At 36.9% G+C, this 13,100-nt stretch overlaps 3 protein-coding genes and 1 long non-coding RNA gene across 4 annotated transcripts in view; 2 read left to right on the forward strand and 2 right to left on the reverse strand.

Moving 5' to 3' along the window:
- Positions 1-4,878, reverse strand: part of LOC109848919 (protein NETWORKED 4B-like) — a 5,288-nt gene extending 410 nt beyond the window's left edge. The window contains 4 exon segments of the mRNA XM_020418643.1: positions 1-2; positions 4-1,474; positions 1,683-1,823; positions 4,725-4,878. The exon segment at positions 1-2 is cut by the window's left edge and continues 410 nt beyond it. Coding sequence (XP_020274232.1) covers positions 1-2; positions 4-1,474; positions 1,683-1,812 — 1,603 coding nt within the window. The 5' untranslated portion in view covers positions 1,813-1,823; positions 4,725-4,878.
- LOC109846771 (protein FAR1-RELATED SEQUENCE 8-like) lies at positions 6,234-7,394 on the forward strand. Its single transcript, XM_020416017.1, has 2 exons — positions 6,234-6,636; positions 7,021-7,394. Exons 1-2 carry the CDS (start codon positions 6,270-6,272, stop codon positions 7,392-7,394), a joined length of 741 nt encoding a protein of 246 aa, XP_020271606.1. The 5' UTR covers positions 6,234-6,269.
- On the forward strand, positions 9,015-10,574 carry LOC109850289 (protein FAR1-RELATED SEQUENCE 5-like). The gene is made up of 4 exons (XM_020420268.1): positions 9,015-9,897; positions 9,977-10,045; positions 10,128-10,196; positions 10,266-10,574. Exons 1-4 carry the CDS (start codon positions 9,106-9,108, stop codon positions 10,461-10,463), a joined length of 1,128 nt encoding a protein of 375 aa, XP_020275857.1. The 5' UTR covers positions 9,015-9,105; the 3' UTR covers positions 10,464-10,574.
- On the reverse strand, positions 11,109-12,752 carry LOC109849489. Its single transcript, XR_002249112.1, has 2 exons — positions 12,245-12,752; positions 11,109-11,441 (listed from the first exon to the last, which is right to left on the reverse strand). It is a non-coding gene; the product is annotated as an uncharacterized LOC109849489 (long non-coding RNA).

The following is a 13,100-nucleotide window of genomic DNA, read 5'->3' on the forward strand; positions in this document are numbered from 1 at the left end:
TCAGAGATTGCTACCCTCTGCTTCTCCACCTCCTCGTTCAATAGTTTCACCTGTTCCTTTAGCTGTGCACTTCCTTTTCTTGTCTCGTCAATCTCCTTCATCAGCTTCACATGTTCGAGATGCAGCTGATGCAAGTGCTCGTCCATCTTATGCACGCGATCATCGCGACACTTGATGTCATCATTGAGTGCACATACCCGTTCATTAAGCTCATCTTTCTCAAGCAAAAGCATGGAAACTTTCTGCTTGAGAGCGTCAAGAGTTTGATTCTGTTCTGTGATCAATTCGTCTCTCTTTTTGCATTCTTCTGCCTTCTCAGCCTCTAACTGTATGAGCTTTGCCTCGAGAAAAGCATTGGACTTTGAGAATGTGGAAATTTCTGCTTTTAGTGATGATTTCTCTAGTGAGAATTTGTCAGCAGAAACTTCTGCTGCAGCTTTCAGTTCCTCAATAACAAATTGTTGCTCTAAGGTGTGAGTCTCGAGCTGCAACTTTGCCTGTGAAATTCTTTCGATCTCTTCCTTCAACTCCTTGACATTGCCTTCAAGTTTGGCAATATCAGCTTCTAGATGAGATTTCTCTTGCAAGAATTTCTCAGATGTGTCTGTGAGTTGCGTTTTATACTGCTCAATCGTTTCATTGCTGGCTGAGATCACACCCTTCAGTTTCTCAATCTCGTTCTTGTTATCCCTTGCCTCACTTTCCAACTCAACAACTCGTGTCTCTAATTTAGATATTACCGTACTCTCGTAGCCGAGTTCCGCAGTCATAGCTTCTGAAGATAAATTCTTCTCCTTGAGCTGTTGCTGAAGATTCATTATCTCTACTTCCGAAACTCTTAGTTTTTCATTAGCAATTATAAGATCAGTCTCCAGCGCTGAAACTTTTGAGCTAAGATTTGCATGGCCATTTGCCAACTCTCCACATTTCTCATGCTCACTAAGTTTCTCCTTCACCACGCAAAGCTCATTTTCAAGCTCAAGTATCCTCTGATGCAACCCAGAAGAAACTTCATCATGATCCCCATTAAGGTATTTGGTATCATCAGAATCAGAATCAGATTCCGATGAAGATGATGAGGAAGAGTCATTGTTTTCCTTTTGAGATTTATCAGAGTTTCCACCAGAGCCAAGGAAGAACTCAAATCCAGCTGCCCTGTCTCTACCTGGCTTGGGAATGGTACTCTTGGGTTCAGGAGTGCGATCAAAAGAGGGACGCGATGGAGATGGAGGTTCAGAACCAAAGTCGGAGCCGCTGCCAGAACCTTGAGAATTAAGATCGGATTGCAAGTTCTTGCGAAGCTCGCCAGTTACGTGATCATAACGCTCAGCTAGGGCTCTGTACATGCGGTAGAAGTCCTCGACATGGGAGACAAGTTCAGGACGCTTCTTGTAATACATCTCAGCCTTTTTCGCAAATGAATCCCCATCCTCTTCAATCAGTTTCAGCATTTCTTTAACACATCGGTCCATCTCTGGAGCAAAACAATGAATTTAGATAATTAAGAATATTAGCGCATCAATACATTGATTGTTTCTCAGTGCTAAAATTGAATGATTCTAAATAAAAAGAGAGAGAACATTCACAGCTCTCTGGAAAAAGAAAGGAAAAGGTTTATAAAGTATTAATAAAAGAAATTTAAAACTTGAAACAGTGTGTTGCACAGAAATTATGATTACTACCTTCCAAATTTTCTGCAAGCCATTTGGAATTCTTGGGACTGATATGACTGTCCCACCACCAGGAATGAGATTTTCTAGACATCATCTTCCTCAATTTCCCAGCATTGGCTGCCTTAAAATTAGAACTCATTTTGATCACAGCTGGAATTAACAAAATACAATGAGCGTATGGAACAGACTTTAAACAAAATGGTGGATAATATACTTGGAAAAAAATGAAGATGAAGAGATAACAAAGAATGTATCCGAAATTAGAAAGTAGTTTCGCTAGCAATGTATTAAATAGAGTGAGGTATCAGTTATTATATTGAAATACCATAAGATTTGACATCTTTTTCTTGTGACACCCACATGATTTGGACCAGCGAACTCAATTAACTGACATGCTCTTAAAAAACGACTTATATAGTGAGGACCTGAGGTTGTGGAAGAACAAGCCAAATCTTTGAGAAAAAAGGAAATCATCTATATAATTATATGAGGAACACGTCAAAATCTCGTTTTCAAGAGCATATGGAAGCATCATGATGATCAAGTTAGCAACTTTTGATTTCAAGCTGACTACTTAATGAAACTGATGGACATCAAGACACAACAAAAACAGAGGTGAAGTGTCTGTTATAGAACTTCCAGCATTAATATTCTTTAGGAAAAGTCATCTAAAAGAGGTATAGGTAAAACAAAGAATCACCACAAGGTGTGCAGGATATGCTTATAGCAATTTAAGCTGGATATAGAGTTGACTCTGGGATCAGAACACAACCAACCATCTCAACTATCTAATAGAATCCACATGACTTCAGTGATCATATATCTGAGTATATAGTTTTAAAGCCCAGTGATTTGTTTAAGCTCCAACGCACGGAGGGTTAATACTCGAAATATTTATGAATATATCATCTTCCCACTATGAGGATTCTTTTAATATTTTACTGGCAGGATAGGTATTTCTAACTTGAAGAAAGTGCTTTCAAGATAATGAACAGCCATGTCTAATGTAATTCATATGCTTCAATTTCAGACATCTTGATAATCCTTAACTTCCGGGTTCCTTTGGGAACACAATATGTTGTAAATTTAAAGAACTACAGCCCAATAGTGCTAATAGAACCTTTAGTGTTCAATTGACAGTGGAAGCAATTTTGCAACAAGAGAAACTAAACAGCAGTTTTGAATGTAACATGTAAGCATGGAAGGTCATGGTCTATGAGCATAAAAGGTCAAAGTCTATGAGCATAAAAGATCGTAGTCTATGTGTGTTTGATCCATCATATTACGAGGAGGAAAAATTCAAGTTTTCAAAACAAAATAGGCATGGACAAATTTCAGAACATCCAAGAGCGGAAATGTCCAAGTCACACTTACAGCAGTAAGGCAGCGCAAAATTTCTCGTAGTTTCTAAGTTGTCAAGATCTATCCTTTTAAGAAAAAATATATATAACACAAGATTCACTAAGGTAATTTCAAGCTTTTTCTAGATTAAAGTTATGCATCCAATTAGTTGACACTATAATAAATTATTAACACTATTGAGTATAAACACTTAAAACAAAAGATATCATTGTCTAAAATTATTAGAGGTAATTTCAAACTTATAAAATAGAGTTAGTCATGTTGCCACTAGAATAAATAGACAAACAGTATCAACTCAAAAATAAAATTTTTAAAATAAGATATCATGTCCAAATTCAACCTAAATTTTCCTTAACCAAAGCCCCTGAAATTTTTTCCAAATATTCACTTGGCGCCTCTAAAAACGGAAATCCTGAGTAGGAAAATTTTAAAGAGATAACTAAATTAGCAATTCCAATTTAAGATATTTAACTCCACACCCATAGAATATGACAGTAATCACCATAAAAGCCACATAGAGACAGCCATGATGACATTATTCATGTTATCAAATCCAGAATAGGAGAGTAAGTCAAAAGGGCAGAAATGAAAGCTGGTTAAAATATATATCAAAAACAACTGTCAGTCAATTAAGATGGGGAAAAAGTCATATAAAGAGCTCATGATAAAAACATCATATAGAAAGGAACTAAGGAAGCATATGACGACATGTGTTATTTTCATGAATTTCAAAGAAACCATGAGATAAAACTAACAAATAATTTTTTTTTTCAATTGTGTTAAATAGCCAGTGTATATACAATACAAAACCAGTAAAGATAGTCGTAAAATCAGTTCATGTACAATATGAAACCAGTTGAATTATTCATGAAACCACTTTAAACATGATTCAAAACGAATGCATGTGTTCATATGATCATTGCAAACGCGATATATAATCAACGCATATATTCTACAGAATTCAACAAATCTGTGCAAAGAAGTACTTGTCGTGTTCGATTTGTGCTTATAGGATTTCCTACAGTGAACTCCCTATCTAATTGATTTCCAATAAAACATACCTTGTTGACCTACAACCAACTAATAAAAGGTCCAGCTAATATCCAGACTTTTATTTATTTATTTATTTATTTATTTGTTTGTTTGTTATATAATATGAGTAACAGCTAAAGTCTAGATGTTACCCCATAAAATCCAGCAAAACAATTTATTAACAATTACTCAGTCAAATGTACACCACAATTAACAAAAGAAAGCCCTTCTCTTGCCACAATAAATAAATAAATAATTTTAAAAAAAAATCATGTTTCCCCCAGTTGGTGATATTTACGGGCATTTTACATTAAAGTCACAAAGTAAATAATATTAAAAGTTCCAGACCAAGATTTGAGTAAAAAACAAACCTCTTCTGTCCATTTGTGCCAAAAAAATGGCAGTCTCTAAGAAAAATCCTTCCTTTGATCAGCTCATCAAAAATTACATTTTTTTTTCGCAAATACCAACTAGAAAACAAGAAAACACATCTTTTTCAAAAGAACAATAACTCGCCGAAGATCTTTTCACATGAGATCAAAGAAATTGAGACCACGTAACAAGGTTTGTCCAAGGAAAAATGAAGATCGCGTCGCAATAGACTACAAAACCTTTAGAAATTAACAATAGAAATGCAACCGAAATGGATGAAATTACCAAGATCGAAGCTGCGAGCGCTAGAAGAAAGCACGAACTTTCGCCGAATATTTGAGGAACTCGGACGGATCGAGAGCGAAAAGGATTTTCACCGGATAGTGAGAAAAATATCGCACCCTTTCGCGTTGTAGAGCTTTTCGGTGGTCCGGATTAATATAGACAATAAGTTTTGACCAAAATGCCATTATTAATGGCTAATAGTGTAAATTAGGAAACCCGCTCTGGTGTATATTCGCCCGTCATGATTAAAAAATTACAACAAGAGCTCGACGCGGGGGTCACGCGCTGTAATGAAACGGGTGAGAATGCCTGCGTGTCCGTCGTAACGAAGTCACTTTTGAGATTGTTATTTGGCAATTTATTATTCCCAAAAAAAAAAGACAGTGTACTTATATTTCAAATGGAATTACGAAAGAGAATATGTTTCGAAATTAAATTTTAATAGCCTAGATTGGTAATATGGAAACAAAGTGTTAGTGAAGAAGATATCAGAGAAGGAGAAGGAGAATCAGAGAAAAAAAATTAAAAATTAAGAGATGAGAAGACACGGAGTAGGTTTATGACTTGATAATATAGAAAAAATTATATATATTATATATATACTTATATATATATATACTATATATATATCATGAGAAAAAACTTGGTAAGTGATGTGGCCCTAATATTGTCCCTACACTCTTACATTGGAAGTTAGTGAAGAGTGGGCTCGAGGCTCTATCTTCGAGAGTGTTAATATAGGGGCATCGGATTGATCGCAACACTCACTTACGAGTGCTATGGAGTAACTGGTACTAAGTTTTTTAATTTTTCTATATATATATACTATATAATATATATATATCAATATAGGTATATTTATACTACCAGCAAATGGGTATGTTGTGGTACAAGAAACAAATTTTATGCTTGGTAGTGAGGGTGCACAAATCCGCTCCACTCAATCTCAAATGGAGGAGTTCGCATTCACATGATAGTTGATGAGTGCAAGACGATATACAACCACTTTGAATGAGCTGGAGTGATATTATGTCACATCACTATCAAGCCATAATTTTTATACTAAGCGACAACATACTTATTTTCTCATATATATAATATATAAGTATATATATTATATACTAGCCCATATATATACTGATAGAAAAACTTATATCCTAAAAATGCCAATATGTAGACATAAGTTGACTTTTACATTACAAGTGAACCAGTGGCAATTAAAATTAGTTTTAAGATATTCTTTTTGAAAAGCTCCTTATTAGTTTAATGACCTCTGGATTTGTTAGGCGAGAGGCTCAGGGTAGGTAAGGGGAAAGAAAACTAGACCTCGTGGATCACAATGCGACACCAGTGTGGGCCCCGGCCACGTTAAAGACCCGGTCGAAGCGGACGCTGTTGAGGCCTGCAGGCGCGGGACGGTTTTTCAAAACTTTAAAAAATGAAGAATGAGAATGTGATGAGAATAGAGCGAACGTCAGAAGAACAGGAGGGTATTCAGGAGGGACTCGGATCCTCTACTAACGAGGGAGTTGCTAATATCTCCTAATGAACAAATCTCAGCCGTTCATTTTACATCAACGGCCAGTATCCTCACTACACATCCCCATGAAGTTCTCTCTCCCCTTCACAACCCCCTTCAACATCCTGCAGCTCCCTCTCTCCCCCTCCCTCTCTCCCCCTCCAAGATCATCGGCGCTCGGCGCTCTCTCCCCCTCGATCTCGATTCGCGAGCTCACCGCAAATCTGGACCACCTCCGCGAGCCGACCCCGCCGTTGATCTCTCTCTCTCTCGAACTCGATCTCGATCCGCGAGCGGAGTTCGTCGCAGATCCGGACCACCTCCGCGAGCTCTCTCTCTTCCCCAAAACTCTCCCTAAAATTCCTCCGCAAGATTCCTCCTCCGACGCTGCAGGTAATCTCCCCAAAATTCCTCCGCGAGTATGTAATGTGATTAAGTTCTTCCCCTTTTCTTCTGCTTTCTTCTTCTCCTCTCACTCTCTGCGTCATAATTATGGTTTGTGATTTTTCTCTGCTCAATTTTAAGCTCTTGGAGTAACAACACTGATAAACATTAATCCCTTGTTTATTGGAAACATTCATGACTGTAACTTGAATATAGATCATGAAAATATTTCTTTATGACTTTTTATTAAGACTATATCAAACTGTGGTTTATAGGGGGGAATTTTTTTAATTCAGATATGATTAGTATTTAATTTTTATTGTGTCATGAAATTTTTATTAAGACTATATCAAACTGTGCTTATGATTTTTGATATTTGATTGACTATTGCAGGCATTATGGAAGAGAATGCGGAAGAAAACAATGATAGTTTGGAGTGTTCAAAAGAAGACTTGAAACCTAAATTTTTTATGGAGTTTGATTCTGAGATTGATGCATATGACTTTTATAACGAATATGCACGTAGTGAAGGCTTTAGCATTAGAAGAGCTGCTTATGCTGCAGATAAACAAGGTGTACTCACTTCAAGAACATTTGTTTGTTGTAAGGAAGGTTTACGGAAGGCGGATAAGAGAGACGATTTGACGAGAAATCCAAGAGGAGAGACAAGGACTAATTGTGGAGCGATTATGGGGATTAAATTGGTAAGGCGTACTGGAAAGTATTCTGTTTATCGTTTCTCTGAAGAGCATAACCATCATCCTTAATCAGTCAAGAATCTGTCTCCATTTTTATGGCCCATCTCATCGAAAAATCACTTCATCAGATGAAGCCTTTTTAGACTTGTACAGCAAGATTCAGCTCCTTCGCGCTAAGTCTGCGCATCTTGAATTAAGTGTCAACAAGCAGGGGTAGAGAGTCACTGGATTACTAAGGTAGACCAAAAGAATTACCTTCGAACTGTCCGACAGAAAAAAAGAAAATTTGGCGGAAGCTGGTTATCTGATAGATATTTTTCAAGCAACATGTTGGAAAAATCCTTCGTCTTCTATGAGAGCAGTTGACACTGACGAAAACAAATTACGAACGTTTTTTTGGGCTGATGCTAAAAATGATAATCGATTATGGTATAGTTTGTGAGTGGTAAGAAAAAATTGTTGATACAACTTACAAACTTTAATGAAGGCAAATCGACATTTGCGGTGTTTTTGGATAAATCATCATAGAGAGACATTATTTTTGAGCTGCCTTTAATGTACGACAGACCGCCAGCATCTTTTATATGGCTGTTGAAGACCTTTTAAAAGGCAATGTGCTGGGCAAGCCTTCCACAAACCTTTTTCACTGTCAAGCTCGCGATAAACAAGCCTGTATTTACATGTGACAGGTACTTACCATCGACTTTGCTATATGACATTCTTTTTTTTTTGTATATGACCTTTTTTTTGTATATGCTAGGGAGTTTAAACAAATAAACCTTCATCTGCAGCTTCAAGGTTTACATCAACACATAATAGTTGCACCATAGTTGCACCTGGCTGGTAACTTATTAGATGGTTAGCTTCTGCCAAACTAAACAAAGCATAAATAAACTATTTGCAGCTAGAAAGTATATGCTAATCAATAGAGATGACACAGATAGGTGACGCTGACCAATGTCTGTGCTAGTCGACCTTTACAACAAGACCATCATTACAGGCACCAGCAGGGCTCATCTCACAACAAAACTTGACCAAAATTTCATAGAGCAGATTCCTGTCACTTCATTCTAATGGTTTTCCAAATGCTTGTCATTGCAAAAGACCCTACGATAAGTCAGTACCAGAGTATACACTTACTTGCAAACAAGTATACCTGTCATCATTCTATATAATTTTCCTAAATGTTTGACCATGTTAAGTAGAGCTTCTATGACAAGTCAAGTTTACTAAAGTAGATAGTTTAGGAAGAAACTCTAAGGAACAACTATCAAATGAGCTGACAAAAGTATTAGCAGTTGTTATTATAGTGAACTTGCAGAATCATATTATGTTATTAAATTGATTGCTATATGACTTTTTTTGTTAAATCTATATCACCTTTGTTTTTGTAATATTTAGGGTACTTACCATCGATTTGTATAATGGCCATTTGATGCAAAAATGCCTGTCAAAGAAAGTTTGGCTTCTATCCGACGACCACGATGAAGAGACTGCAAGCGCAATGTGTTCAAACAATTTCTTTATACAAATTGAGAAGAGGATAGTTCTTGAGTGCTTAGGCAGTCCATGCTGATGAGTTAACGATGCGCACATGATGATACTGTGGTGGGCTGCAACATTTGAAATAAAGAAAAAAATGGCGTGATGCATTATGTGAAGTGACAATGGTCAGCAGGAAATGCAAACTACACAACTGAGTGAGAGCTTTAATGCTAGTTTGAAGGGGTATTTGAAATCAGACCTACAATTGCCTGAGTTTTTTACTCACTTTGTAAGAATGGTATTTGATAAGCGGTATAAGGAAATGGAAGCTGAGTATCATTTGTTGTTCCGGATTGTTCACTGCAAAATGGAGGTAAGTATCTTGATACATGCACGAGAAGTTTATACCAAAGCCATATTTAAGGCATTTCAAGCTCAGTTTGAAGACTCTTTAAAGTCTTCCATAACGAAGTGTGTGTATAATGGTGAACAATATATCTTCACTGTTGTTAGGGATGGGTTCTTGAAGGAGAGGCTAGTAAAAAGAGAAGGTCAATTTACAGTATCTTGCAGCTGTAGGATGTTTGAAACTATAGGTGTCTTATGTAGGCATTGTATCAAAGTGATGACAGAAGGCAGAGAAACTACATTGATAAAAAAGATACCTGAACAATATATCTTAGAGAGGTGGACAAAAAATGCAAGGGTTGATAATGTTGTGCAAGACATGCATGGGCACGAGATTGTAGAGAACCCAAGGCTGAAACAAACTTCTCGATATAGAAGTTTATGTTCTAAGTTTGTTCGACTTGCATCAAGAGCATCTGAGAGTGAGAAGACATATGAGGCAATAGATATGGAAGCTGATAAGTTAGTAAAGATGGTTGAAGATATGTTACGTGTAGAAATAAATGGTGAAAAAGATGTGGAAGATGAAGCTCCAAATGTCTTGGTTGATTGCTCTAATAATGTAACTGTTGTGAATGCAAAGGGATTTAAAAAGAGAGAAGCTACACATCGTGGAAAACGTCGAGTAAAGGGAGGCTTTGAAGCTCAGTTAAGCAAAAACAAAAATAAGCTCGCACAGGTCAAATCACTAACTATAATTGAAGTCATTATTTACTTCTTGCTGAATATAGTCATTATTGATGTCTATGTAATGATAGGTAACTAAAGTTCCAAGACATTGTGATGCAATGGACCAATCTCATGTACCTTCTTCACAACAATCTCAGGTTTCAAAACAATGCTTCACTTTGTGTATAATGAGTTTTCAAACAACTATAGTGTTATATGATTCATTACTATCAGTTACAGGTACCTATGCACTCTCCTATAACGGATGGTAATGGTAGATATATGCCACTGCTCTTTCATCCGTATAATGTGAGTGTGTGTTTGCTATAAATATATGATTTTTTTTGCTATTTGTTTATATTACTAGTATTTTGACAGATACATGGGCATCAATTGAATATGGAAAGTTCACAAGAATTTGTTCAATCAAATATCATGGGATTTTCATTTGCACAAGACCCAGAAAAATCAAATTATGAGCAGAGTTCAACTCCAAGACAGAACATTTCTTCAACTTTCAAGGGAGATAGTTGGTCTGCTACTCCTCTACACTCCGTACATGAACAGAGGAGATGAAATTTTGTTTGCTTGCGTTAATGTAACTAGCTTCCTGTAACTTTTGTTGTGAAATTTAGACATTTTCTTGATGGAAGTTGTGTTAGGATTCTAGATCTGTAACTTTATTGACTTTTGGGGAGTTTTCTGTTAATTGTTGTTGCTATTTGTATTTGTAACACCTGATTTTTTTTAGATGTGCTCGAACTCAATTATGAGCAACTTGGATTAACTTTAAATCAATGAGCTTTCCCTAAGTTGTTTTTCTTGGAGTTGTTAGTGATGGGTTTTCTTTATGCAATATGTGCAATATGTGCATTGTAGATGGATACAACAAATTTGTTGCTAGTTGCATGAAATGGGTTTTCTTTGTGTAATATGTGCAGTATGTGCATTGTAGATGGATACATCAAATTTGTTGCTTTTTTTTTGATTATTCAGCATACCCAGTATTTCAGATACATCAAATGTGTTGTTTTTTTTTTGATTATTCAGCATACCCAGTATTTCTCTGAAACATTACAACATACCATCTTACAAATCACTAACTCAAAAACCATCTTAGATACCTCTAAGATCAGGCCGAACATCAAATGAACAAAAAATATTCTCAATATGAGACCACAACCAAACAATTGACACAACCAAAAAAAGCCTAAAGGAACATAGAACATCAAGTCTCATGAAAAGTTGAAACATGGAAGAACTACAGCATTGAACATTTTGTTGTACATGCACACAATAAAACTGAAGATAAATATTCCTTACATTCAAACTGCTTGCCCAAGCTAACGTAGCTTACAACTCAATATTTACATTCTTTTACAATAAAATTTCCACCAGTCGGTAAAATCAGGCAAGGGAAAGAAACGAAAACTCCTTTCCTTCTCTATCAGTCGGTAAAATTGGTGATTCCCAAAATATGCTAGCTTACTGCACTTCTACCTTCACCTCAAGGCATCTTCTTTGCTCCGGCTGTTACAATCCACTCGCAAATTTCTGCACATAGGACAAGCAACTCATCACTTTGAACCCCACCGAAACAAAACATGCATGTTTCATGACTACGTATAACTCGGAAATAAGCAGCAGCTAACCAATTTCCAAATGCTAATTGATCCTAAATTCCTAACTGATCCTAAAATTTCAACAAACACAAATAATTTGCTATCTAATTGACAAAAAACCTAACTGATCCCAAAGTCATAAAGAATTATTTTCATGATCTATTTTCAACTTGCAGTCATGAAAGAAAAAGAACGATAACGATAATATGTCTTAACCATCCGTAAACTTGCAATATGATGCCTAAACAATCCAAGGATGAACATGACTAATTATACAAAATCATGGATTAAAGAATTAATCCATAGCATCGATCTCCATGAATGTTTCCAATAAACAAGGGATTAATGTTTTTCGGTCTTGTCATTCCAAGAGCTTAAAATTGAGCAGAGAAAAATCACAAACCATAATTAGGACGCAGATAGTGAGAGGAGAAGAAGGAAGCGGAAGAAAATGAGAAGAACTTAATCACATTACATACTCCATCACATTAAAGAAAACCCATTATTTGAAACACTATGTCTAGCTAATTATTAGCAATTTCTCCTCCCAAATCACACTCTCAGCAATTATGATATATAATCTGCTATCTTCTACCCCTATTCTCATTACCAGTCTTTCAATTTAAAAAAGACAATAACTACCCACATATAGTCGCTTAAATTCTAGGCATTAACTAAATAAATAACCTCACCACATAAGTAATCCAACTTCGCTCGCGGATCCAGAGAGATTACCTGCAGCGTCGGAGGAGGAATCTCGCGGAGGAATTTTGGGGAGAGTTTTGGGGAAGAGAGAGAGCTCGCAGAGGTGGTCCGGATCTGCGACGATCTCCGCTCACGGATCGAGATCGAGTTCGAGAGAGAGAGAGATATCAACGGCGGGGTCGGCTCGTGGAGGTGGTCCAGATTTGCGGTGGTCCGGATCTGCGACGAACTCCGCTCGCGGATCGAGATCGAGTTCGAGAGAGAGAGAGATCAACGGCGGGGTCGGCTCGCGGAGGTGGTCCAGATTTGCGGTGAGCTCGCGAATCGAGATCGAGGGGGAGAGAGCGCCGAGCGCCGATGATCTTGGAGGGGGAGAGAGGGAGGGGGAGAGAGGGAGCTGCAGGATGTTGAAGGGGGGTGTGAAGGGGAGAGAGAACTTCATGGGGATGTGTAGTGAGGATACTGGCCGTTGATGTAAAATGAACGGCTGAGATTTGTTCATTAGGAGATATTAGCAACTCCCTCGTTAGTAGAGGATCCGAGTCCATTCAGGAGATTCCCCCTATTTCATCCTAACTTTGATGAAAATGACTGATTAGTCCATGGGGTACAAGTGATTGGACTCTATATAGAGACTTTCACGTGCGCGATAGCAAACTTTTGAAAAGATATCCAGAATTTACAAAGTTTTAAGGCTGCGTTTCGCAAGGGCTTAAGAAAGGAAGAGTAAGGATAATTGTTAACTTAGTTAATTCACCATGAAAGGTTAAAATATTCTAAATCCGTTTAGATTCTATAGTTAAGATAAGGAGTTAAGTCTTTTGTGTTTGACAAATGAAAAAAGATTAAGGAGATTAATCTCATATTTTTTTAAAATACCATTTTC

Source organism: Asparagus officinalis, chromosome 7 (assembly GCF_001876935.1).
Source record: "Asparagus officinalis chromosome 7, Aspof.V1, whole genome shotgun sequence".
Classification (NCBI taxonomy): Eukaryota; Viridiplantae; Streptophyta; class Magnoliopsida; order Asparagales; family Asparagaceae; genus Asparagus; species Asparagus officinalis.